The sequence below is a fragment of the Hemiscyllium ocellatum genome, chromosome 29 (genome assembly GCF_020745735.1).
Source record: "Hemiscyllium ocellatum isolate sHemOce1 chromosome 29, sHemOce1.pat.X.cur, whole genome shotgun sequence".
Taxonomy (NCBI): domain Eukaryota; kingdom Metazoa; phylum Chordata; class Chondrichthyes; order Orectolobiformes; family Hemiscylliidae; genus Hemiscyllium; species Hemiscyllium ocellatum.
In genome coordinates, this window is record NC_083429.1 from 47,196,607 (window position 1) to 47,222,564 (window position 25,958).

At 41.4% G+C, this 25,958-nt stretch overlaps 1 protein-coding gene across 2 annotated transcripts in view; it reads right to left on the bottom strand.

Annotated features, from left to right (window-relative positions):
• The window catches only part of dscaml1 (Down syndrome cell adhesion molecule like 1), a 537,532-nt gene that overhangs the window by 128,844 nt on the left and 382,730 nt on the right, over nucleotides 1-25,958 (bottom strand). For both annotated transcript variants that reach the window (XM_060846680.1, XM_060846681.1), the window contains 4 exons: nucleotides 22,839-22,935; nucleotides 21,110-21,238; nucleotides 14,097-14,264; nucleotides 3,999-4,069 (listed from right to left, as the gene is read on the bottom strand). In XM_060846680.1, coding sequence (XP_060702663.1) covers nucleotides 3,999-4,069; nucleotides 14,097-14,264; nucleotides 21,110-21,238; nucleotides 22,839-22,935 — 465 coding nt within the window. The remainder of the gene's footprint in view (nucleotides 1-3,998; nucleotides 4,070-14,096; nucleotides 14,265-21,109; nucleotides 21,239-22,838; nucleotides 22,936-25,958) is intronic.

Genomic DNA, 25,958 nt, shown 5'->3' on the forward strand with positions numbered 1-25,958 from the left:
TCCCAACATGTCCCTTCCCATCTCAAACTGTGATATCACTCACCCTACTTGCCCCCTATGCTGCCTACTCACTCACTTGGGAAACCTCCCCATCTGTACCATCAATAACAGCTGTGCCACCCACTAATCCCTGCGTCTCTCTCCCTCATTCCAGGAGGAAAGCAGCCCACAACGGGACAGAAAGAGTCACCTTGGGTGGTGGGCAGACAGTCACTGGGCCCCTCATCCTGGATGTGGAGAGCATCCTGAACCTGACCAGCCCATACAGGGGTGTGGACTGGTTTACTGTTCTGGGATTCCCTGGGAGAAAAGTGACGACTGCAGATGCTGGAGAGTCAGAGTTGAAAAGTGCGGCACTGGAGAAGCACTGCAGGTCAGGCAGCATCTGAGGAGCAGGACAGTCGACGTTTCGGGCATCAGTTCTTCATCAGGATCCCCTGAGCAAAGGCTATCTCCATCTGAAGTCTGCTGATGTCCTGCCTTTGTGTCTGTGCTAAATGGTACAGTAGGACAGTAGTATGCAACCTGGTATGCAAACACAATATAGGACAAACATGCAAACAACTAGCAATCCACATCCACGAACACCAGCTAGCCACTAAACGTCACGACTGTCCCTAGTAGCCATACACACAGATGACAGGGACCAAAAATTTGACTGGGCCAACACAACGATCACAGGACAAGCTAAACAGAGGACAGCCAGAGAATTCCTAGAAACATAGCACTCATCCACTGATTCTATCAACAAACACATGGATCTTGACCGAATATACTGGCCCACTACAACAAACCGGCAACCAGAAGCAGCAGGAACAGAGCCAAATAAATTCCAGAAGAGACAGTACAGCAGCGTTTCACAGGAGGCTCCTAGACATTGAAGATGTCAGCTAGACAGGGAACGAAAAGTCTGCAAATCAACTTCCCAGCTCAGCGAACATACTCACAACCACATGAACCTGACATCTCTGACTGAGGGGTCAATGTGTAAAAAGGCAAAGCAAGGACACTGTAAGCATCCAGGTAGGCTCAGAGAGAGTGAACAATATGACAGCAAGCAAAGAATCGAGAGATACAGCCTGGTCCAGTCTCTGAGCTGGGTGCCTATACCTGAGTGCACAGTGTCCTTGCTGCAGCATTACAATGAAGCCTGAGGTGTAACACTCAACTGCAGCAGCCTGTGAATCTATTGGAGATATAACAGGAGGATTCTGAGAGGGTGGCACAGATCTGGTGTCAATGTCCATTGAGGTGGGGTGCATGTGACCTGTGTCCTTGGAGTGTGCCAGAGACGTTGATGCCCAGCACGGGTTTGAAACAGCTGAGAACTGCATCCGGTTTTCATGTTGAGTTTTGCCGATTGCTGGTTTGTCACGAGTTCGGTAAGATCGCAACATGTGGCAAATTGGACCGTCAATGAGATGTTTAACAAGCGCCAACTGGGAGTATGCTGCTGCCCCGTGCCAATCTCATCACACCGCTTGAGAAAATCATACAAGATGCAGTGAGATGTTGTTGGTGTCGAGACAGCTCATCATTTCAGCCACTCATCTCATCACAGCCTATGTTGCTCAGATCCTGATAGGATTCCACTGTGACTCACCAAAAACACAGCTTGGAAAATAATATCAACTGTTTCTTCATCATCACTGGGTTAAAATCTAAGCACTACACTGTGTGGGTACCTGCACTATGGGACTACAGCTATTTAAGGCAGTTCACCACCACCTTCTCAACCGATGTTAGGGATGGACAATAAATGCTGGCTTAGTTAGTGATACTCACAGTCTGTGAATGAATAAATAAGAACATGTTATCTGCTCAGACATCAGGAGGTTTATATTTATTCTACAAATATACCAAGATTTATTAAAAATAATTTGGCTTGTTTTGCTTCGAAGGTGCAATCACAGATATAAAACATGCTCACAGTCTTAATTGTCCAGCAGGTTATGTGCAAACACTACCTTAATTCATATATTTCTGCAAAGATTCACAATCTAATAAGGAATGTGTGTGCCCTCTGAGCCTGTAATGTCCCATTAAAGATAAATTACATTTGTTTTAGTTTTACTTTAAATTAACTCTGCAGTGGTTCACTTATTATTTACCAAGCAGATTCACATGTGGAATAAATTCTGTTCACCAATTCCTATTGAGTTTCTTCAGTTTATTTAATTGAGATCACATTTAAAAATGCTTTGAATGAATAAGACAACCTTCACCTGCTAATCCTTTTTTTTACTTCTTTAACTGTTTGAGAATTTTACTTCCTCTCTTAGCATTTCCAATTCTTCTCTTCCCAAAGTCTCTTAACCCCTACCTTCCCATAACACCCAGCAAGGGTAACAGTTCCAATACAGGTCTATCCCTAATGAACAGCATTATATCAATCAGGATGGATCTTGGTTTGATCCTTGGTTCACACTGCATTAACCAATCTCACCTGGAGCAAGCATTGGATTGTTAGGCTTTGAACAGAAAAGATCAGCTTGGGTAATACTTTCAGGTCATTGAGTCAGTTCCCACTCCGACAAACATGAGCACTTCGCTCTGGCTGATACTCCAGTGTATAGGAGAAAGTGAGGACTGCAGATGCTGGAGACCAGAGTAGGGAGTGTTGTGCTGGAAAAGCACAGCAGGTCAGGCAGTATCCAAGGAGCAGGAAAATCGCGTTTCAAGCATAAGCCCAAACACATTCCTGATGAAGGGCTCATGCCTGAAACACTGACTCTCTTGCTCCTTGGATGCTGCCTGACCTGCTGTGTTTTTCCAGCGCCACACTTTTCGATTCTACTACTTTTCAGAAGTTGCTGTTATTTGGGTGAGGTGTTAGACTAAGATCCAGGCATCCCGCTCAGTGAATGAGAAAACCCACATGGCACAGTGTGCCAATGGCCTGTGGAAATATCCCAACTGCCCTCACTGAAATCTATCCTTCAGCAAACAGCTTGGCTTAGCTGGTCATTGTCACAAGGTGGGAGCTTACTTTTCACACACTGGCTGGTGTACCTGCACTACAACACTGAATGCACTTTGGCATGTCGTGGAAGGTATTAAATGAATACAAGCCACTCTTCCAACAATCATTGGGTCTTTTCACTCATCAATAACCATTATTACTGCCTAGTGAAGCAGTTGAGGCTACCTCATTAAATGTTTTTAAGATTTTTGAACAGTTCAGGAATTAAGGATTACCATGAGCAGGTGGGTAAGTGGAGCTGAGTCCATGAAAAGATCAGCCATGATGTTATTGAATGGTGGAGCAGGCTCAAAGGACCAGATGGCCTACTCCTGCTCCTAGTCCTTATGTTCTTATTCTCTTATAATGCAACCACCAAGATGGGAGGAGATAAACTTGATAGGTTTTGGTATTTTCCCATTAGAGGTTCCTATGTGGCTCCATTTTCCTGTAAACCACCCTGTGTACTGTATATGTGTGTTTGTGACATAATGTGAAAACAGAATTAGACTTGAATATGACTAAATGTGTTAAAGACAGTCAACATTTAGACCCGCATGGTGATCATTGGGAAAGTTTCTCACAGTCTACACTTAAAGGAGAGAAAGTGCAGCAACTGGTCAGATCAAAATAAACTTGAAAAGGTCCTATTTTGAACTGAGGGTGATCTCAAGGTCCAATGTCTGCCTGGTACTGACACCTTCTGGGTTTTCACCTCAGCAGAATTTGAAGTAGCTACTGAGGTTGGGTTCAGGATTGAGTGATGCCCCCCATGGTTGAATAAGAAGCTCACTTGCAATGTGTGCTGGCTCACACATGAAGAAGGGACATTCTGAGGAAGGCACTAAAGCATTATGGGTGGCTGGAGAATATGAATGAAGATTTTCCACAGAGAAAAGCTTGGAAAATTCACAAAGGATTTTGAAACAGACATGACATTGTTATCAGAGGCGTCTTGTGTGAGGGGTTAAAAATGTAGAAGTGACCTGAAATTTTACCGCCTTGACAGCTTACAATGGTCAAAGAATGAAGTTACCTTCCAAGTTACTCGGATGCTCTGGGATGTGATGGGTTGTAATATGACATCCATAGGAGGCCCATCTGGAGCTGAAAAAGAGAAAATGGTGGTGCAATGTTAGGGGTGTACACCGGATCCTCTATAATGATCACATAAATACTGGAATACTGATAACACTGGACAAGGCCATTCAACCCATCACGTTAGTGTTGAAATCAAATAAAACAGAGAACTATGGATGCTAGAGATCTGAAACAAACAAAAACCGAAAGTGCTGGAGAAACTCAGCAGGTCTGGCAGCATCTATAGGGAGAAAAACAGAGTTAACGTCGCAAGTCCAGGAAGCCTTCTTCAGAATGGGACTCGAAACATTGACTCTATTTCTCTCTCCACAGATGCTGCCAGATGTGTCGAGTTTCTCCAGTAATTTAACTTTGTGCTAGCTCTCTACAACAGCAACCCAGTATTCCCAGTCTCTTTGCCTTTTCCTCAGAACCCTGCAATATTTTTCCTAACAGTTGCTTATCTAACATCCTTTTGAAACTCATCCTCAACATGTCCATCCCAGATTGTAATCATTCCCTGATGGAACAATTTTTTTCCTCAGGTTACTTTGGGGTTCTTTTGTCAAATCTGTCTCTTTTGACTCTCAGCGCTTCTGTCAAAGGGGAATAGTTTCCCACTATCCATCATTTATGTAAATGACAAAAAGTATAGTGCCCAGCACCAATCCTTGTGGCACTCCACTGGTCACAGGCCTCCAGTCTGAAAAATGACCCTCCACCACCACCCTCTGTCTTCTACCTTTGAGCTAGTTCTGTATCCAAATGGCTAGTTCTCCCTGTACTCCATAAGATCTAACCTTGCTAATCAGTTGAATAGGAAGGGTTTTGAGGGATATGGGCTGGGTGCTGGCAGGTGGGACTAGATTGGGTTGGTATATCTGGTCGGCATGGACGGGTTGGACCGAAGGGTCTGTTTCCATGCTGTACATCTTTATGACTCTATGACTCTATCCCCACTGTCTACAGCCTTTGTGATTTCGAGTATTTCCATTAAACCTTCACCAAACTTTCCCTCTCTGAAGGGAACAACCTTTTCTCCTTCAATCTATCATTACTTCAGTCACATTAATTATTTTAATGCTGCGTTTCAGGCTTAATTTTTCAAATCATCCACACAGACATTGGAAAATTATGTGTATTCTGATTAGTTCAGTGGATGGAGAAGCTTAGGCAATCTAAGGTAGCTCTCTTCGATCATCTACCAGTCTAGTGCCAGCAGTGCTCATATTCCTGAATATAAGTCAGAAGACTATGAGCTCATTTCACAAAACATACAGGATCTAAACACACAATCTAGGCTGGCACATAAGTGTCATGCTGAGGGAGCACTGCACTTTTTTTTAGGTTACTTACAGTGTGGAAGCAGGCCCTTCAGCCCAACGGGTCCATACCGACCCACCGAAGTGCAACCCACCCAGACCCATTCCCCTACATTTACCCCATCATCTAACACTACGGGCAATTTAGCATGGCCAATTCACCTAAGCTGCACAGTTTTGGACTGTGGGAGGAAACTGGAGCACTATGAGGAAAACCATGCAGACATGGGGAGAATGTGCAAACTCCACACAATCAGTCACCTGAAGTACTTTCCAATGAGATCATAAATGGAGGTTCCATTTACATGTTGAAGCGAAAGAAAAATAACTATGCCATTAATTGCAGAAATGCAGGAACAGTTCCTGATGTCCTGGTCAACATTTATCCCTCAACTAGTTCCATTAAAGTAAATAATCTCAACAGTAGCTTTGGTTGATTATGAAGTACTTTGGGATGTTCTGAATATTATTATCCCAACTGATGTTGTTACTGGACAAATTAGATTCTAGACCGTAATCTAGTTTGATAGATAATTGCTTTCATGTTATTAATGAGGTAGACTTTCACTGAAATACAAACATTCAAAGCTGCAGATTTGATTTTAACAGTAAAACAGAAGTAATCAAAAAGTTTGGATTGGAACTAGTTTCCTTACACTGAAGTAGCCTATTTTTTAACAATTCTCAATCATCTTCTTTCATCAAGATCAATTGTTTTACATGTCTAGCTGCTAACAAGGCTCTGCAAAATGTGCCAGCTCAAATCCAGAAGCTTTTTTCCAAGAAATGGGTGCCCAGCCTTCTCTGCGACTGTGTTTTACTTTTGAAAGAAATCACCATGGCTACAAGAATACATAGTAGTAAATTATTAAATCCCTTCAGACACATAAACCAAACTCCCACATACCAGAAGCTCAAAGCCAAACTATCGAATACATTTTATTAAAACATATTTAAATTGTAAAACTTACATCACATTAAAACATGAAATTTGCTTTATACAAGCAAGTTCTTTCTTTCGATAAAACTTTCTGGAGTGTGAGAGTTCCATCACACTGATACTCTTACAAGAAATCCAAATCTAGTTGCTTCTTACACTTTTGCTTCCCAAAGTTCAGATAATTTTCAACCTTAATCTCATGCAAGGTATTTTTGTCATAAATTTTATTTTTTGCTTCGCATATCCAAATTGCTATCTTGAAGATTTCAAAAATTGGACTGAATTGGTTTTTCAACCACATAAGGAAATCATCAATTGGACTCATTGACAGATAGACCACATTCATTAACTTCAATTTCCACATTTGAATGGATTTATCATCACCTGTTTTTAAACCTCATTTCAGTATCTCTTTATTTATTCAAATAAAATAAAACTAGCCCTATTTTAATTCAGTGATCAAAGTACAAAATATTTAATCCATCAGTATATTCCTTTTTATTTCAGTCAACTAAAGCAACATTGCATGCTTGCAAGTCAAAACAGCTTGGACCATGAGAATCCTGTAGGCCTTTGAGGCATAGTGTCAGAGTTGTACAGCATAGAAACAGACCCTCTGGTCTAACTCGTCCATTTTTCTGATACTCCTGATGCCAGACTGACGATGCAATTGCTGTAATTGGAGTGTAGTCATAGAAGGAGGTCCCCAGAGGACAGCAGAAACTTTGAGATGTCATCAAACAGGTCTACCATCTCATGGGAGACCATCGTTTCTGACTGGTCAAAATAGAGAAGGTTCATTTGGGAAGCCTCCATACTTGTTAAGAGACATCTCCAGAAGCAATTTGAGAGAGGGAGCACACAAACCCGCAAACAATCATTCAATGCAACCCTTTGAGTACAATTTTTCCTACATTTGGTAGAATCAAAAGATGGTACTTTGGACATAGCAGCTATTTAGAAATCACAGAACTAGAGTGGAAGCCACTTATGCTCAAGTCCAAGTGACTGAGGCTGCAACTCCCAGAGTCCAACCTTCAAAGCTCTCAGTTTAACAGTTCTGCTTTGTGGACAGGTTGAATCTCTGGAGTTGTGATAGGCAGGCAACAATTACACTGCCACTGCTTTTCATATATCCATTTTTCATGCTTCCTTTACGTAGGTACAGAAAACATCCAACTTCCCATGGACAAACCGTTAGGAATATCAGGAACATGAGGTCCTCTTGGACCTGCCCTATCATTTAGCAAAATCAAGGTTGATCTGTAACTCAACTGAATTTATCTACCTTTTCCTCGCATTGCTCAACAGCCTTACAAAATAAAAATCCAACAACTTCAATTTTCAAACTTCTAATTGGCCTCAGAACTTTGGGGGATAAGAAAGTAAATATGTCAAAGGAAGGGGGAACCAGAATTTCTATAGCACTTTTCTCTTTCCAAAGTGCCAATTAATTACTTTGAATTTAAGGACACATTTTTTTTCAAACAATTGCCAAAAAAAACCAAATTCATTGCAGCAAGTTCTTGGAAACAGTGGTAAAAACAAGACAGTTACTTTCGATGATGATGATTAAGGGATAATTGTTGGCCAGGGTATAACTCTTCTTCAAAAAAAAAATCCATGGGATATATCTTGACCACTTGAACTGGGAGATGGTGCCTCAGTGTAACATTATCCAAGGACAACACCACTAACAGTCCAGCATTCCCTGCATACTACACAAAAGCATTCACCCAGGTCATGTGCTGGACTGGGACAGGAAGCAATAACCTTTCACCAATGGTAAGAGGAAGCTGACTTTTAAATCAAAGTGACATTTGGTTCAAGAGCCACAATAGTTATAGAACCTACTCCATTCAACTGTTCCATACAGCAATTGGAAACAATGGCACATCAGAATTGGGAAGGAGAAATCAGCCAGCCTGTATGCATTTGGCTTCTATCCCATGAAACTATTATCAACTTCAGGGAAGTGCATGTCTATACAGGATAAAAGGAAGATTGACCTCAGCTGCCTTATTTCTACAGTTGAATAGATTGCACTCAATCTTGAAGCACAGGTCTTTGGCTAAGAATCCAGAGTATGTCCAAAGAATCTTACATAAAGAAAGTCAATATCTTCAAGAAGGCAAAAAAAAAGGAAAGAAGGGGAACTGAGAAAAATATATTAAAAGCAAACAAATATTGCTACATTTATTGGAAATAATAATATGAGAGCACTAAGGCAATTAAGCTTATAGGCAGAGTAAAGGATCTTACGACATTCTTATCTATTCTTACACCATTCACGAATGATCCAATTTTAAAAGAATACTTCCATTTCATACTTTGGTGAAATGGATCACTTATTTTTTGCAGTTCAACACCTGCTGCCTCTACACTATCACTGGTGGATATTTGTATCAAACAACAAAAGTTCTCCTAGCAACTACTGCAAGTTAATAGAAGAACCAAGAAAAACAATTAAAGTAGCTACTTGTGATACAACCATAGCAACATAGGGAATTATGCTTCAAAGAACAATTGATCATTCATGGATGGATGTGAGTAGTTGTTCCTGGATCATAAACTTAAAGTTTGAAATCCTATTCCACAACTGAGGGATGCTGCATCATTAAATGTGCTGCCCTATGTATAGTATGTTAAACAGGAGTCACTCTGCATTAATCCCAACCAACCAAACTAACTCTGAACCATGAGCACTGTGTCACCAGGGACACAGAAAGATGATGAGGTAGGTCATCAAATTTGGGGAGGTTGATAGCAGAGAGGCATTATTACTAGACTATTAATACAGCCACACAGCTAATGTTTCAGGAACCTAGGTTCATAAATTCCTGATGAAGGGCTTATGCCCGAAATGTCCAATTTCCTGTTCCTTGCCTGACCTGTTGCGCTTTTCCAGCTACACATCTTCAGCTCTGATCTCCAGCATCTGTAGACCTCACTTTTTCCTCATATCCCACCCTGGTAGATGTTGGAAAAGGAATGCAATAGAAGCCAGGAATTAAGCGTCTAATGATAGCTAAGAAACCATTATCGATTGTGATAAAAATTCATTTGGTTCACTAATACTCTTTAGGGAAGGAAAATACCATCCTTATGTGGTCTGACCTATGTGTGACTCCACACCTGCAGCAATGCATGGTCGACTCGTAACTGTCCTCTGGGTAATTACAGATGAGCAATAAATGCTGGTCAGTAATGCTCACATTACGAGAAATAATTTTAAAAATCATGCAAATCTTTTCACATTGCTGAGATTTACACCTCTGACTTATTCCAAACCCTTTAAATAGTATTTATTTTTGTTTTGAAGCACATCAACTGATTCTCCAGCTGATGGGATGATCTGGTGACTTGGGAACAGCCACCCGCAGGCTCAGGGACCTAGTTTCCCTTCCCTTCCATGATCTCCTACAATGGAATAGTTGAGACATAACACTCAAAGTATGGGCAATAATTGGTGCAAAGACATGTTGAGAATTGATCAAAATGTATCTCATAATTGATGTGGGCTGCTGCTCTTGTGTGACTTTCCATTAAAGCACAAACTGACGGTAATTAATAAAACCTACACTTTTAAGACAGTGATTCAGCTGCATTTATACTGAACCAGTCTGTGAATCCATAAATATGTTAAACAACCCTGAACGCATCTTTACAATGGCAAACAGCCATTTTTTAACAACAACAGATCCAGGTAAATTTCCCCTGGTACTTAATCAGCACCACGGAGAGCTCCCTGCTGTTGAAATAGAACCCAAGACCTGTCTGTTGCCAAGCCTACTTAGAGAGAACTGAAGTTAGCCTAAAAAGATTTGTAGACCGCCTGAACTATATAAATAGATTAGAAAAGAACAGGGTTTGCAATGTCAGGCTGAAATAAACTAGATGCCAGGAGGAAGGTATTTTAAATTACAAGAGTAAAAAGAACTCTAAAAGGTGATATCCACCCAGAGAAAATGCCAGTATTCTAGCTGTTTGATCAGAGCTGTAAAGAGACGGAGATCTCTTTTTAAAGACAAAATGGACAGCAGGAAAAGAGGGGCCAAGCTAGACCTGGTCTAGCACAATGTAGTCTAGACATAGTCAGCTGGAGAATTAAATGATGTGCTTCAAAACAAAACTACACAGTGACTACAGAAGATCATGTGTGAGGGCAAAGCAATCCAGATGGGAGTGGTATACTAGACTGCAGCTCCCTAAAAACAGCAGAGAAACTGACTGCCAGTTTATGTAATGAGCATTCATTCCTTCAAACAAGAACTGTATAGCTTCTGGATGGGGGCAGAATTGTCGAAGAGGTGGGTACCGCGGAACACTAGGAGAAAGTGAGGACTGCAGATGCTGGAGATCAGAGTTGAGAATGTAGTGCTGGAAAAGCACAGCAAATCAGGCAGCATCCAAGGAGCAGGAGAATCAATGTTTCGGGGAAGAACCCTTCATCAGAATGAAGGGCTTTGCCTGAAACATCGATTCTCCTGCTCCTCAGATCCTGCCTGACTTGCTGTGCTTTTCCAGCACAATACTATTGACCATGGAACATTAATGAAGATCAAAGTGACATTCCAGACTAAGTTCTGTGGTCTAGGTGGGTTGGAGAAGCTTTTCCTTTCTTCCAGTTGGTGTAGATTTTTAGCAAAACTTCTCTCCTCTTTTGAGAGAATGCGTGGTGGGATGTGAGTGGATAGACTGTGATGGCCTAGTCACCTCAGACCTGTGAAGAATGGTGTTTTCCTATCCATTGTTCAGCAGGAGGTCATCAGCCACTAGCAACAGCTAAATTCCCTCTCACAAACAGGTCACAAGACTTAGGCTCATCAGTAGTATTTTTTTGGAATGCCATAATGATATTCCAATATTTTTCAGAGTGGCACATCATCAATGAATGTACAAGAAAGGCACTTCATGTGACGAGATGACAACAAGCTCTGCTCGTTAAAAACAGGTTCCGCTTGAAGAATAATCATGATAAAAATCAAGGTGCTCCCCAGTGCCTCAGCAACTAAATGCATGCCTCAATAATAGCATGACATCATGCAAATGAGTAGGATCCCATGATCGATCCCTGGTGTGTGTTCAGTTTGCTCATTACAGCTGATGGATTAGACTGGGCTCAGTGGCATCAAAGCAAAGGAGAGGGAAAAATCAGGCCCACATGCAGCTTCTTATGAATATCAAATTGCCCAGAGCTCAGTTATAGAGATTTGGAGCACAGAGAAATCCCTTCAGCCCATCAACTCTGTGCCAGTTAACAAACAACCATCCAACTATTCTGATCTCATTTTCCTGCACTCTGCCCATAATCTTGAATGCCTTGGCATTGTAGGTGGCAAGTGGAAACTAGATTAGCTTTCAGTTGACCCCTGTAATTGACCAATTTGCAGACTCTATTTCTGGAAACTTACACACTACACCAAGATTCAACTTAATTCACAAAATAGAATAGAGATGGCTGGGCAGGGGATGTTTTGCAGCTGTACTGTCAGGGTGCTGGTGCAATCCACAGTGACCACAGCTGCATCAACTGTTGGTTGCTTGAGGAACTTCAACTCAGAGTTGATGAGCTGGAGTCCAAGCTGTGGGCACTGCGACACATCAGAGAGAAGGAGAGTTACCTAGACACAGTTTCAGGAGGCAGTCACCACTTCTTAGATTAACTACATCAAATCTGATCCATGGTCATTGAACCTGGGAATGAAGGACGTAGGGAGAGCCAGAATCTAGATTGACAAGCTTCAGCTAGTGTCCTTGTGCAATAGAAATGAAGTTCTTGTTCCTGGTATGGACAAGAGCACAGACTGTAGGGAGGATGAGTAAACTGACCAAAGCATTGTTGTACAGAACAACATTCAAGTGACAGATGCAACTGCAACTGGTTCCTACAATTGGATCCTCAACTTCCTAACCCAGAGACAACAATCAGTAGGGATATGAGACAACACCTCTTCCAGAATAATCCCAAAAACTGGTGCCCCACCACGCTGTGTACTCAGCCGCTTACTACATTCTTTATACACTCACAACTGTGTGACCAAATCCTGGTCTAACTCCATTTACAAGTTTGCTGAAGACACCATTACACTGGGTTAGATCTCAAACACAATGAGACAGTGTACAGGAAAGAGATAAACAGCTTAGCAGTATGGGAGAAAGCCAACAATCTCTCCCTCCGTGTCAGCAAAGTGAAGGAGCTTGTCATCAACTTCAGGATGGAGAATGGAGGACACGGCCCTGTCTGTATCAATGGTGCTGAGGTGGAGGTGGTCAAGGGCTTCAAGTTCCTCGGAGTAAACATAGATCCTTGAAAGTGGAGTTGCAGGTAGATAGGATAGTGAAGAAGGCGTTTGGTATGCTTTCCTTTATTGGTCAGAGTATTGAGTACAGGTGTTGGGAGGTCATGTTGCAGCTGTACAGGACATTGGTTAGGCCACATTTGGAATATTGCGTGCAATTCTGGTCTCCTTCCTATCAGAAAGATTTTGCGAAACTTGAAAAGGTTCAGAAAAGATTTACAAGGATGTTGCCAGGGTTGGAGGATTTGAGCTACAGGGAGAGGCTGAACAGGCTGGGGCTGTTTTCCCTGTTTTCACCGTCAGAGGCTGAGGGCGACCTTATCGAAGTTTATAAAATTATGAGGGTCATGGATAGGGTAAATAGGCAAAGTCTTTTCCCTGGGGTCGGGGAGTCCAGAACTAGAGGGCATAGGTTTAGGGTGAGAGGGGAAAGATATAAAAGAGACCAAAGGGGCAACTTTTTCACACAGAGGGTGGTACGTGTATGGAATGAGCTGCCAGAGGAAGTGGTGGAGGCTGGTACAATTGCAACATTTAAGAGGCATTTGGATGGGTATATGAAAAGGAAGGGTTTGGAGGGATATGGGCCAGATGCTGGCAGGTAGGATTAGATTAAGTTGGGATATCTGGTCGGCATGGACGGATTGGATGTCCATGCTGTACATCTCTATGACTATGACTCTAACCTCTCAAAGGCCTGAATTAAAAATACCCTAAGAACTGTGGTTGCTGTAAATCACAAACGAAAATAGAAATTGCTGGAAAAACTCAGCAGGTCTGGCAGCATCTTGGAGAGAAAGAGAGAAATCAGAGTTAATGTTTTGAGTCCAATACCCCTTCCTCAGAGCTGTCCACGTGCTCTGAGGAAGGATCACTAGAATGAGATTGATGAGATTCCCTACAGTATGGAAACAGGCCCTTCGGCCCAATAAGTTCACACCAACCCTCCGAAGAGTCACCCACCCAGACCCATTCCCTCACTCTATATTTACCCTTAACTAACTCACCTAACACTATGGGCAATTTAGCATGGCCAATTCACCTGGCCTGCACATCTTTTGGATTGTGGGAGGAAACCAGAGCAAACCCATGCAAACATGGAGAGAATGTGCAAAGTCCACACAGACAGTCGCCCAAGGCTGGAATCGAACCCGGGTCCCTGGTGCTAAGAGGCAGCAGTGCTCACCATTGAGCCACAGTGCTATCCCCAAATGGAAATGTTAACTCTGATTTCTCTACACAGATGCTGCTAAAGCTGCCGGGCTTTTCCAGCAATTTCTGTTTTTGCTTCTCAAAGGCCTTAACTTTGTTTCCTTACAGGGGTGCTTAGAATTAACACAATGCTCCAACTGAGGCCTGGCCAATGAGGCAATCTCTGTTGTTTTTCATTAGAATGGCTGCGCAGTCAAACTCAGAGATGTTCAGTTTGTAGGTTCTGTTAATCTAATAATAGTGAAAAGTGGTTGCACTATCTCTGTCACATATTGTACCTGCTTCCTCTGTGCTAACAGTTAATTCTTTGCTGGGTTCACTTCTGCCAATCTTGTTGAAGGAGTAGATTCTAATACTGTAAACAGAGGCTGGATGCAAATCCACAATGTTGGCTTGGTTTATGGTTGGGTTGATATTCCGAGTGCTCTGCTTTAAATCCCAGGAATCTGGAAAAGAGAAAAGAAAGTATTTTTAATTTTTTTTTTGCAAATGTCTTTACCATCAGAGACTGTACATACAAACCAAAAAAAAGGATGAAAGAGACAATCATTCTCAATTCATAGCGATTGAGCAAAAGGTATTTTAGTCATAAAGTTTGAAGTGAACGCTTCAACTTTAGATTTCATCACTACAGTAATTAGACCTTAAAGTATTAAATTGGAAATTAAGTCCTCCAAGATACTCCAAAATACTGAGGTACTTTGTTTTGCTATCACCATTATATTGTATGTATATTCAAGAATAGAACTCTTGCTGCTCATTGCTACAATCAATCCAGTTGATTCCAAATTACTTCATTCACCCTCATTGATAATTCAACCTCATTGATAATTCAACCTTTTAAGCGCTATGTTTCAAATCTGCCGAATTATTCATGTTTGTCAATTCCAATTATTGATTGATTCCATTTTCTCTGTGAAAAGCAGCACTGAATCATCAGGAGAGTCAGTCAGGAAGCCTCTCTTCATCCTCTCCCATCCACAATCTCCAGTGAGGTGTACTGTCGAGCAAGGCTTCCTCTAATTGATTAAAGCAAACAGGAAATATCAGGAGACAGTGGGCTAAGAACCTGCCTTTATAGCACAGTATGCATGCAATAGAATGGGGATGCAACCAGATCTCCTGCTCATTTTCCCATTGCAAAATCAGGGCAGAATAAATATCCCACAGAGCTTTGATGGGATGGGATCAACATCCTTTTCATATAAATGACTTAGAAAGTGTAATTATTAAGCCTCACTGTGTAAGCACACTGAAATCAAGCCTTACAATTCCTGAAAAACTCCACGAAAGTATGCAAAGCTCCCAATTTATTTCTCTGATAGACTCAGGTTAACTAAAGAAACTGGAATCAGGTTACTGTTTTCATAGAATCATAGAATCCCTGCAGTGTGGAAACAGGCCATCTGACCCAACAAGTCCACACCGACCCTCTGAAGAGTATCCCACCCAAACCCATTCCCCTGCCCCTATTACTCTACATTTCCCCTAACGCACCGAGCCTACTTAACGTGAACAATTATTTATTACAAATACATGGATTCTAACGACAAGTAAACAGTAATGAACTGTCGACGTATAACTCTACTCATTAAAACTCTATATGCAGGCAGAAGTGGGTACTGCAGATGCTGGGGATTAGAGTCAAGATTAGAGTGGTGCTGGAAAAGCACAGCAGGTCAGGCAGCATCCAAGGAGCAGGAAAATCAACATTTATTTTCTTGCTTCTCCGATGCTGCCTGACCTGCTGTGTTTTTCCAGCACCACTCTTATCTTGACTCAAAATTCTACATGCCCCTACACACTCCCTGCACACCCACACTCCCTGCACACACACACACACACACACACAAACACTGCTATTATGGATGAAGGGGAAAAACGAACTAATGATATTGTTCATTGGCACCCGTTGTCAAGATTTGATGGAGGATTTCCTTTTGTTTCCCGAGTCCTTTCTTTCGGGTTCTTTAATTTATTCAAGGGAGGCACAGAGTGACTAGTTCACAAATTATAAAGTCTCTGACTTTTAGGTTAAAGGTAACTGCTTACAGAAACTGATGGCAGAAAATAGCTGGCTCTTTTTAGCTTCAGGTACTTTACCCAAGATGAGAGAGACACACCCTTCCTTCCTGAGGTCCTTAAACCTCTTTGATTCTCTGCTCTTTGTTTTAAGATGCCTCTTGGAATCAATGATTGAGTTAGCTGCCCTGAGTCATCCATTTTTGGCCTGATGTGAAATTTTCTTTGTTGGTGCTCCTGTGAAATACCTTGTAAGATTTCACTATTTAAAAGGTGCTACATAAATGCATTGTGCACACCCACAAGCTGTTCAGCCACCCTGATGCCAATCAGACTGTTGTTGTCAGCCTTTGTGATCCACATTGGTCAGAATGCCAGAGACCAATTAGCAACCTGTTGCCAACTGAAACTCACTTTGTATACATCAATGGTGCTGGTCCATTGATAAACATCTTCTTGTACAAGGCAGCAGTGTAAACATGACCAACAATGAGGCTCGGCAATTTGCTTTTTAAAAATATAGCTGTTCATTCCACTGTCCTTTATTATAAATCAGTCCTTTTCCCAATTCAGTCCACAATTGAAGTATATTATAAATATTTAAAAGTAAAGAAACTTGTCCCTGTACTTAACATTTGTCCTGACCCTTAGACAAAACTGACAATGGCTGCGTTAAGACAAGGTAATCTTAGAAATATCGGAAAACAATGCCTCATCGAATATATTCTTACAAATTAGCAATAATTTTGTTCAAATCCAACAGATGCTGATCCTGGAAACAGAAATCTCCCAGCCAAAGACCTTTCTTAAATTGATGTATTTATACCTATAAACATGACAGAAGAGCATTACATTTATGCATGAATTAACCACAACAAAATAACTCACCAGATTAGAATTTATTATGCACAAGCATGATAAATAAAGGGCTCACCAATCTTATCAAACTCTCGTAGGGTGCACTGCATATAATTAATATTTGCAGTTCTTGGACAATATTAATTTGTTAAATTTAATCATATTTTAATCTGTCCCAGTTTGGCAGCAACAGGATTTAAATTTCTAGCAATGAATTAAAATTTTCAATTAGACATTTTGAGTAATGATGAAACAGTGGAGAGAGACTGATTTTTTTTTAACATAGCCTAAAAGGCAATTTCCTTAAATGGGCATTCAGGACGTGATGAATAATGTCTGCTGTACTGGACCTCTATTTCTACATGGTGGTCCAGGAAAAGTGATCATCTTGCTGACAAACCACAAAGGCCAGTGCTTTGTATGATGGAACAAATTGCATTTATGTAGCACCTTTTACACAGTGAAATATTACAAGGTATTTTACAGGAGCACCAACAAAGAAAATTTCACACCAGACCAAAGATGAAAGAATCAGGTCAACTAACTCAATTATTGGTTCTAAAAGGGCATCTTAAAACAAAGAGCAGAGAATCAGAGAGGTTTAGGGAGAGAATTTCAGAGGTAAGTGCACATGCGGTAAAGGAGTGTCCATACTGGAATACTGAAGGGAATAGTTGACACATTCCAGGCTAGAATTAGAGAAATGTATGATTCTCAAAGATTTGTAGGGCTGGAAGATGCTACAGTCATTAAAAAAAGGTAAAAAACATGGGAAGATTTAAACTTGAAAAGCATGATGAAAGTTTATGACATTTCATTATTTGGATACATATTTCTAAAGTGGATTTCAAATTATTTTTATTTTTAATTCTGTGAAGATGAAATTTTTTTTAAAGGAAAGTAATTCACACCAAACAAATGCCAGGCAACAACCATCTCCTATAAGGGACAATCTAACCACCATCCCTTGATATTCCACAGTGTTACCATCACTAAACCCTCACTACCATCATCCTGGGGGTTGCCATTGCCCAGAAGCTTAACTCAACTCAGCACATAAAGACAATTGATACAAGAACAGGTCAGAGGCCTAGAAATACCGTTGTATGTAACTCAACTCCTGCGTCGCCAAAGGTTGTCTACCAACAACAAGACACAAGTCAGGAGTGTGATGGAATACTCCCCACTTGCCTGGATGGGTGCAGCTCCAACAACACTCAAGAAGCTTATGGGCGGCACGGTGGCACAATGGTTAGCACTGCTGCCTCACAGCGCCTGAGACCCAGGTTCAATTCCCGACTCAGGCGACTGACTGTGTGGAGTTTGCACGTTCTCCCCGTGTCTGCGTGGGTTTCCTCCGGGAGCTCCGGTTTCCTCCCACAGTCCAAAGATGTGCGGGTCAGGTGAATTGGCCATGCTAAATTGCCCGTAGTGTTAGGTAAGGGGTAAATGTAGGGGTATGGGTGTTGCGCTTCGGCGGGTCAGTGTGGACTTGTTGGGCCGAAGGGCCTGTTTCCACACTAAGTAATCTGATCTAATCTAATCTAAGCTTGACACCATCCAGGACAAAGCAGCCCATTTGATTGGCACCACATCCACAATAATCCATGCCCTCCATTACTGTTGCTTAGTAATAGTGGTGTGTACTGTCAACAAGATGCACTGCAGCAATTCACCAAAGATCTTTATACAACACCCTCCAAATCCAACACCACTTCTATCGAGTAGGACGAGGACAGTAGATACATGGGAACACCACCCCCTCCAAGTTCCTCTCCAAGCTACTCACCATCCGGACTTGGAAATATATTGCTGGTCCTTCACTGCTGCTGGGTTAAAATCCTGGAATTCCTTCCCTAACGGCATTGTGGGTAAACCTACAGCAGGTGAACAGCAGTGGTTCAAGAATGCAGCTCATCACCACCTTCTCAAGAGGAACTAGGGCCGGGCAATAAATGCTGGCCCAGCTGTCAATGCCCACACCCCACAAATGATTTAAAAGATATATTTTGATCACAGAGTACAAAATGGCCTTTTCAAAAAGCATTTGAACTTAGTTAAACAACTAGCAAGCTACCAGGGGAGTGAATCACTGGGATAATTATTAAGTGGAATTTCAGCGAGCTACAGAAAAACAGATGGCTTGGGACCAGAAGCAGTTTGACTTCAGAACAAATTCTAGCAGAAGGGCAGTATTTTTTAGTTTATGGAAGTTCCCAAGCTAATAGAGCTGGGAAGAGGTTTTATGGTGGTATAGCAGTTCAAGAAAACAGGACTGTGTTTTCCTTCAAATTCAGTGAGTAGATGGTAACAGTTTGCATATGTGAGTGAGACAGAGAGGATTACATCTGGTGAATGAGCAGACAGGTATAAAAAAGGATACGCTTGGGACCTCATCGATCGATTACGAATTTTAAAGTGAATTTAGGAGTGATAATTCAATGGGTTGAGTATCTGCAAAGATTATTGCAGAGAAAAATGGAACTGAATCTCACACTTTCTGCTTGGGATAAGAGCTTTCTTATATTATATATATATATAGCTTGATTCTTTTGTGTAATAAACTTCCATTCTTCTGCTAAAAGTGCTTTGTGTGAACTGACCAACATGCCACCAAATCACAAAAGTAAAACTTATGGTCAATCAAGCCAGATTTCACTTTGGAATCTGACTTGTCTAGAATTACCATCAGGTGGCTTCACACATTGCACTTGGAATGAATGTCATTCAGTGAGTACAGTAGGGTAAAATCAGGAAAACTGCAGAACAGTAGGGGTTGAGTTCACACTGTTGGGAGAATAGAGGCTATGAGATTGCCAGGAAAATATTGAAGGAGTTGAAATTGAAGATAAGAAAAACATGGACTGCGATAATTGCAGAGAGTGCACAAAGTTAAGAAGGTAAAAGTAGGTGGTCAGGATGGTGATCAGGATGTACTGTCATAGTGCTATTATGGGCACAAAGAGAGGCCATTTGGTCCATCAAAACTATGCCAGTTTCTGGACAGCAATCCAGTCATTTCCATTCACCCCTGCTACCCAGAAGTCCCTCATGTGCCAATTTCCTTTTGAAATTGGTACTGATTTCCTTTCCCACCACCCTCATACACTTTCATATCCACACATTGAATAAAACATTCTTCATAAAGAATGTGTTTTCCTATTTTTCTACATTTTTGATTGTGGACTAATAGGACAGTTTTAACACTAAGGAATGTGGAAGGAATTGTTGTGTTTTTAAAAAATCAAGTTCACTTTTCACTGAATGCCATTGCATATGGTGTTTACACTGCTATTTTACTCAAGCAGTGGGGAGGTTGTATGCAGATGGGCAGGCACCAGGGGGTATATACAAAGTGAGATTCAGCTGACAAAAGGATTGGCTTGTGGAGTTATAACCAGTTGTGGATGCCAGAGGCTATCAGCCTGACAATAATATCTGGTTGTCTCCTAAGTAGCTAACAGCTTGTAGATGTGCACAATAATGGCAGAAGCCTTGGGATTGCTGCGATGGACAGAAGATGTATCTTTCTCTCCAGTAAAGTACCTAAACCCTGAATAAAGTGAGCTTATTTTATCTCACCAGTTGTGGTAAGTTGTGATTATTAATCAGTAACTAAGAGGCTTTGCAATTAGAGTAGTAATTGCCTGGACCTCCTACGAAGGAGCAGAAAAAGGCCAAAGAACGCAGATGGAAGAACAGCAAGTCCTAGCAAACAAAAGGATCATCTCCGCAAACCCTGTGGAATGGCATCATTGAACTGCTTCCCCAATTTTGTTTCTTACACCTTTAATACCACTGTTCTTCTGTTTCTCTTCGTGTGTGTGTGTGTGTGTGTGTGTGTGTGTGTGTGTGTGTGTGTGTGTGTATGTGTGTGTGTATGTGTGTGTGTTTAGGAGGGAGTTAGTGTTTAACTGGTATAGTTCCATGTCAACAGTTCATAGTTAGATTATACATATTTGTAATAAAAGTAGTTCTTGACTTTTCGTTAACTTCATAAATCTGGATCATCATTTCTGTTAACCTGAGTCCACCTGGAAGGTAAATTGATGACTATGCATACTTTGATAAAATTTTTAACTTTGGTGATAACTTCAGGAGTAACGGGTCTTGTTATCCAGAGTGCTAGCCCAGTGTGGAGTAATACCTTCTGTCACAATGTAGGTCTTTCCCAAAACCTCAAATCTCTGCCCCCCTCAAATCTCTGCCCCTCCTTGAATTTACTTAACCCGGGGTGGAAGGTCAGCTCAGAGTTAAACAGAATACTGAGGCTATGAACGGTCAGATTGCCAGTTGCCAGGAAGGGAGGTGGAATAGCTGGAAATAAAATGGACACTTGATGCAAAGAAGAGACACATTACAGAGTAGGATCAGCAGAAGTCATTCCAGTGAATCCAGTGACTTCCCAAACCTGATTTATTCTTGTATTCAATATCAAAGCCAAGGATCAGACTGTTTCCATCGAATCTCTGAGTCCAGCGGAGATTCATGCTACGTGCCTTCACCTCTCTGATCTCCAGCTCAGGTGGGTCAGGTGGCTCTGTGGAAAGGAAAGTTAAACAAAGTGTATGACTCTTTAAAATAAAGCTTTCATGTTTCTGTGAATAGCCAAGCTATGATATCCCATACTTCACACTTTATGGATGCTCTGTCTACACCCTTCAGTATCTTGATTTCTGATGAAGAGCTTATGCTCGAAACGTCGACTCTCCTGCTCCTTGGATGCTGCCTGGCTGGCTGTGCTTTTCCAGCACACACTTTTTGACTCCACCCTTCAGTATCTCCCATTCACAGCCTACTCCTTCACTTTGTTTGAACTGTACAATTGAATCTCATTTGCCACTTTTTTGCCCACCTGACCAGCCATCACTGAGCTTACGCAACTTAAAACTACTACAGCATTTTCCACTCTCCACCGTGACCTGAAACATTCTAAAATCAGTAAATATTATTACAATATTCAACATACACACACAGTTTGTTACTCTGGGTCCAAAGCCAATGGAACAAAATTTAATTCCATCGCTCAGGAAGTCAACTTTCCAGGTACAGATCTTAGTCGAAAAGTTTCGGGCATAGGCGCCACACTTTATGACTCTGATATCCAGCATCTGCTATCCTCACTTTCTCCCAAGGACATACCTTAGATGATCATGAACAGAAATGAAGTTTATTGTTTTATTGAGGGCATCAGTTGGTTTGGAGAGCTGGTTTGCAAGGCAAAGCAGTGCCAATAGAGTGGGTTCAATTTCCACACCAGCTGAGGTTATCACAAAGGTCTCTTCTTCAATTCTCCATGCCCCTGAGATGTGGTGACCCATAGGTTAAACCACCATGAGTCATCTCTCTCTCTCTCTCTCTCTCTATCTCTCTGTTGAGAGAGCAGCCCTATAGTTAGATTAGTTAAGTATACCTATCGTTTTCTTAACCCCTACTTATCAGGAAATTTGAGACACGGATAGCAATTATGAGCAATTGACCTTTGACTGTAACTATCTCTTATCTCAGTAAACACAGTGCTGACATAATATATTAGCTTATGAATCAGAAATGAATGTAGGTTGCAATTGAGAAGGAATTGGTAATACAATGCAGGTGGATGCATTAGTTTCATTGATAATTGTGATGTGCGGGTCAGGTGAATTGGCCATGCTAAATTGCCCATAGTGTTAGGTGCATTAGTCAGAGGGAAATTGGTCAGGGTGGGTTACTCTTCAGAGGGTCGGTGTGGACTGGTTGGGCCGAAGGGCCTGATTCCACACTGTAGGGAATCTAAATCTGAACCTAAATCTAATCACTAGGGTTACGTACTATTGCAATAGTGAAATCTCAATATAGCCTTCTCAAGTATGTCCTTTCGTTGTTTAACTCTTTTCAATAATCTGAGCACATTTTCTGCTGACATTCTCAATGCCTTCCCTGTGACTTTCTGGGCAAAACTAATTGAGTGATTGTAATTTTAGGTGGAGATTCTTGAGTTGGTACTTTACGCAGAAAGTTGGATAAAAATCGTCTCACTTTCAGCTGAAATTGTGTTGAGGAAACAAGAGTTGAAAGAGTGTAAACACGCTGTGCTTTCTCCCATTGTTGAAATGCATCAAGCAGGCTAGACACGTGTGTAAACATAACAAATGGAATACCTTGAACAGTGAGTTGAATAAGTCCCCTGTCCTCTCCGTAGGAATTGATTGCGTGACAAGAGAAGAAGCCAGAGTCACCTCGGTCAGCCGGCGTGATCTACAGGAGACAAGCAAGTAAGCAATCAGACATAACCTTATCATTGTAGCAAACCGCATGCACTTTTAAAAAAAGCCTCAGACTATAAGTTATAATGTGTGCATTGTGTGTACAAACATTACTTATGGTAATCCAGTAGTTTTCATGATCATCGTTATTGATGCTATCTTTTTATTCCAGATTTATTTATTTCGAGTCTTTCAGCTTCCTTGGTAGAATTTGAACTCACATCACACACAACGCTCTGGTTAAAGGTTATTGAGAGAGCCACACAAACATCAGGAGGTTAGGAAATCCCATGTTCTTATATCCCACACTGCCATCAAACCACCCCTTAAAAAGGATCTTCAAAGTATTTCTTTAATATAATACAGAAGACCCTCCCCCCAATTAGCAATGTTTTCACCGAGGGCATTGTTAGGGATGAGTAACATAGTGTGCTTCCGTCTAGTAGGTTGCTCCCTTGAAATGTGCATATGGAGAGCTGTTATTTTTCAAAGCAATCATCGTGCAGACAAGTTGCTTTCCATTTTCAAAGATAAATGACAACTCAGCTATGAATGCAGCAAGGGTGACCTCATTTAGAACATCACCTTTTGAGAGTCTCACAAAGTAGAAGTGAGTTTTTAAAATAATCACAGAGCAGGCAAAAACAATTGGTTACATATCAGGTTGTTGGATTGTTCGATTAAACATTTAATGTGGTCAATTCATCTTCAAGATTGGAACCCTTTGTCCATTGAAAGCCGAGGATCAATTCTAATCAGTGTTGAGGCATTTCTCACTTGTGATTCAGTCTTAATCAGATCTCACAACTTTAGGAAGCTATGTGCTGATTAGAATGAGACTTCAGCAGGATACGGTGGTCTGCTGCTAAGGAGCAATTTTCTCAACAATAGCTTCTTGTTCCTTCCCATGGTGTACAGAGAGCACAATTATAAAAGCACTTCTTCTATTGCAATAACACAGTCTCATGCTAGCCAAGGAGTTAAAATGATTCTTGGGTAAATATTCAACTGTAGCTTTGGCCACTTGATGAAAACATTCCCATCTGCTGATGTGACTTGTCATTCTTCTCCTTTTTTTCCGACGGGAGGCAGTGACTTGGCCAGCATGTTGATTTCCTCATGACTTTGCTGATCACGTATGTCTCTACTAACCTTTACTTATTAAAAGTGCTATTTTTTTCATTCACTAATAAAGATTTCTCCTTAAAATGGCTGCCACGACCATTAAACAATGGTTTTGGGGATGAGAGATTCGGAACATAAGATGTCAGAAAGTCAGTCTATTTTAAAATATCCCAACGGTGCGTTGATGTTCCTTTAAACTAACTTGTTATTTTCTGCATCCTCAAAACCCATTCCATTCTCCAAGGTGATTAAGACCCAATTTTGGCATTACTCCGTCATGATTAACCTCATTTTCTAACATAACCCCGTTTATAACCTTAGGGATTTGTGCACATTGAACGTTGACCCTTTTAACACCACAATATTGAAAAGCCCTGCTGAATGGACTCAAACTACAGGAGAATACATAACGAAATTATCCAACAAAGGGCACAGTTTGCAGTATTTGTGTGGAATTCATTAAGATGCGTGCTTTAACCAGAGTAAATGTGGATAACCCTTCACATAATATAGAGCTGACAAAACTGAAACTGGCCACTCAGCCCAACTAATGTATGCTGGCATTTATGTCTATATAAGCTTTTCTGATCCGTGTTCCCCTGACTCTTTGAACATAACCCTGCACTCTATCACATGTTCATATACTCCTTTTAAATGCATCACTGCTATTCACTTCAACCAGTCCATGCAAGTTCCACAGTTTAATTATTTTATGGGCATAGGAATTTCTCCTAATTTGCTTGTTGGACTCAGTAGTGACAAAAATTTATATTTATGACTTTCAGATTTGGACTCTCCTACTACTGAAACTTGTATTCACATCATTGTACAGCCACAGCATGGTGGCTCAGTGGTCAGCATTGCTGCCCTACAACACCAGGCACCCGGATTCCATTCCATCCTCGGGTGACTGTCTGTGTGGAGTTTGCATGTTCTCCCTGCGCCTGTGTGGGTTTCCTCTGGGTGCTCTATTTTCCATGCACAGTCCAAAGATATACAGGCTAGATGGATTGGCCATGGGAACTTCAGGGTGACAGTATATGGTAGAGGGGTAGGATGCTCTTCAGAGGGTTGGTGTCGATGGGCTGAATGGCCTGCTTCCATGATGAAGGGAGTCTATGATCCTATTCTATGAAATGGCCAGCTTCCATACTGTAGAGGTTCTATAATATCAATATTTTGTTTGAAGAATTAGATCATCCATTTAAATGTAACTGGATGCTGCGAAGGCTAATTGAACCTGACAATGTTCCTGCTCTAGAACTAGTTATGCCCCTAGCCAAGCTGTTTCAGTACAGCTACAACACAGCATCTCCCAACAATGTGGAAAATTGCCAAAGTGTAGTCTCTGTACTAAAGTGCAGGACGATACCAACCAGCATCAGCTACTGTCCCAACAGTCTACACTTGATCATTAAAGTGATGGAAGACCTCATCGAAACTGCTGTCAATTTCCCTTGAATAAGCTGCTCACTGACACTCTGTTTGGCTTACGTCATGGGCACACAGTTCTTGACCACCTTACAGCATTGGTCCAAACATGGACAAAAGAGCTAACTCCAAAGATGAGATGAGGATGACTGCCCTTGACATCTGACCAAGTATGATATTAAGGAATCAATGTGAATCTGCGGGAAAGCTTTTTGCTGTTTGGAGTCGTACCTTATGCAAAGGAAGATGTTTGTGGTTGACGGAGGGTAATCATCTCTGCCCCAGGACACCACTGCAAGTGGTAGTGCCCCAGCCCTAACCAACTCCAGCTGTTTCATTAATGATCTTCCCTCCATCATAAGGTAAGGAGTGGGGATGGTCGTTAATGATTGTCCAATGTTCAGCACCAATTGCAGCTCCTCAAAATGGAAGTAATGTGTGCTCTTATGTACCAAGATG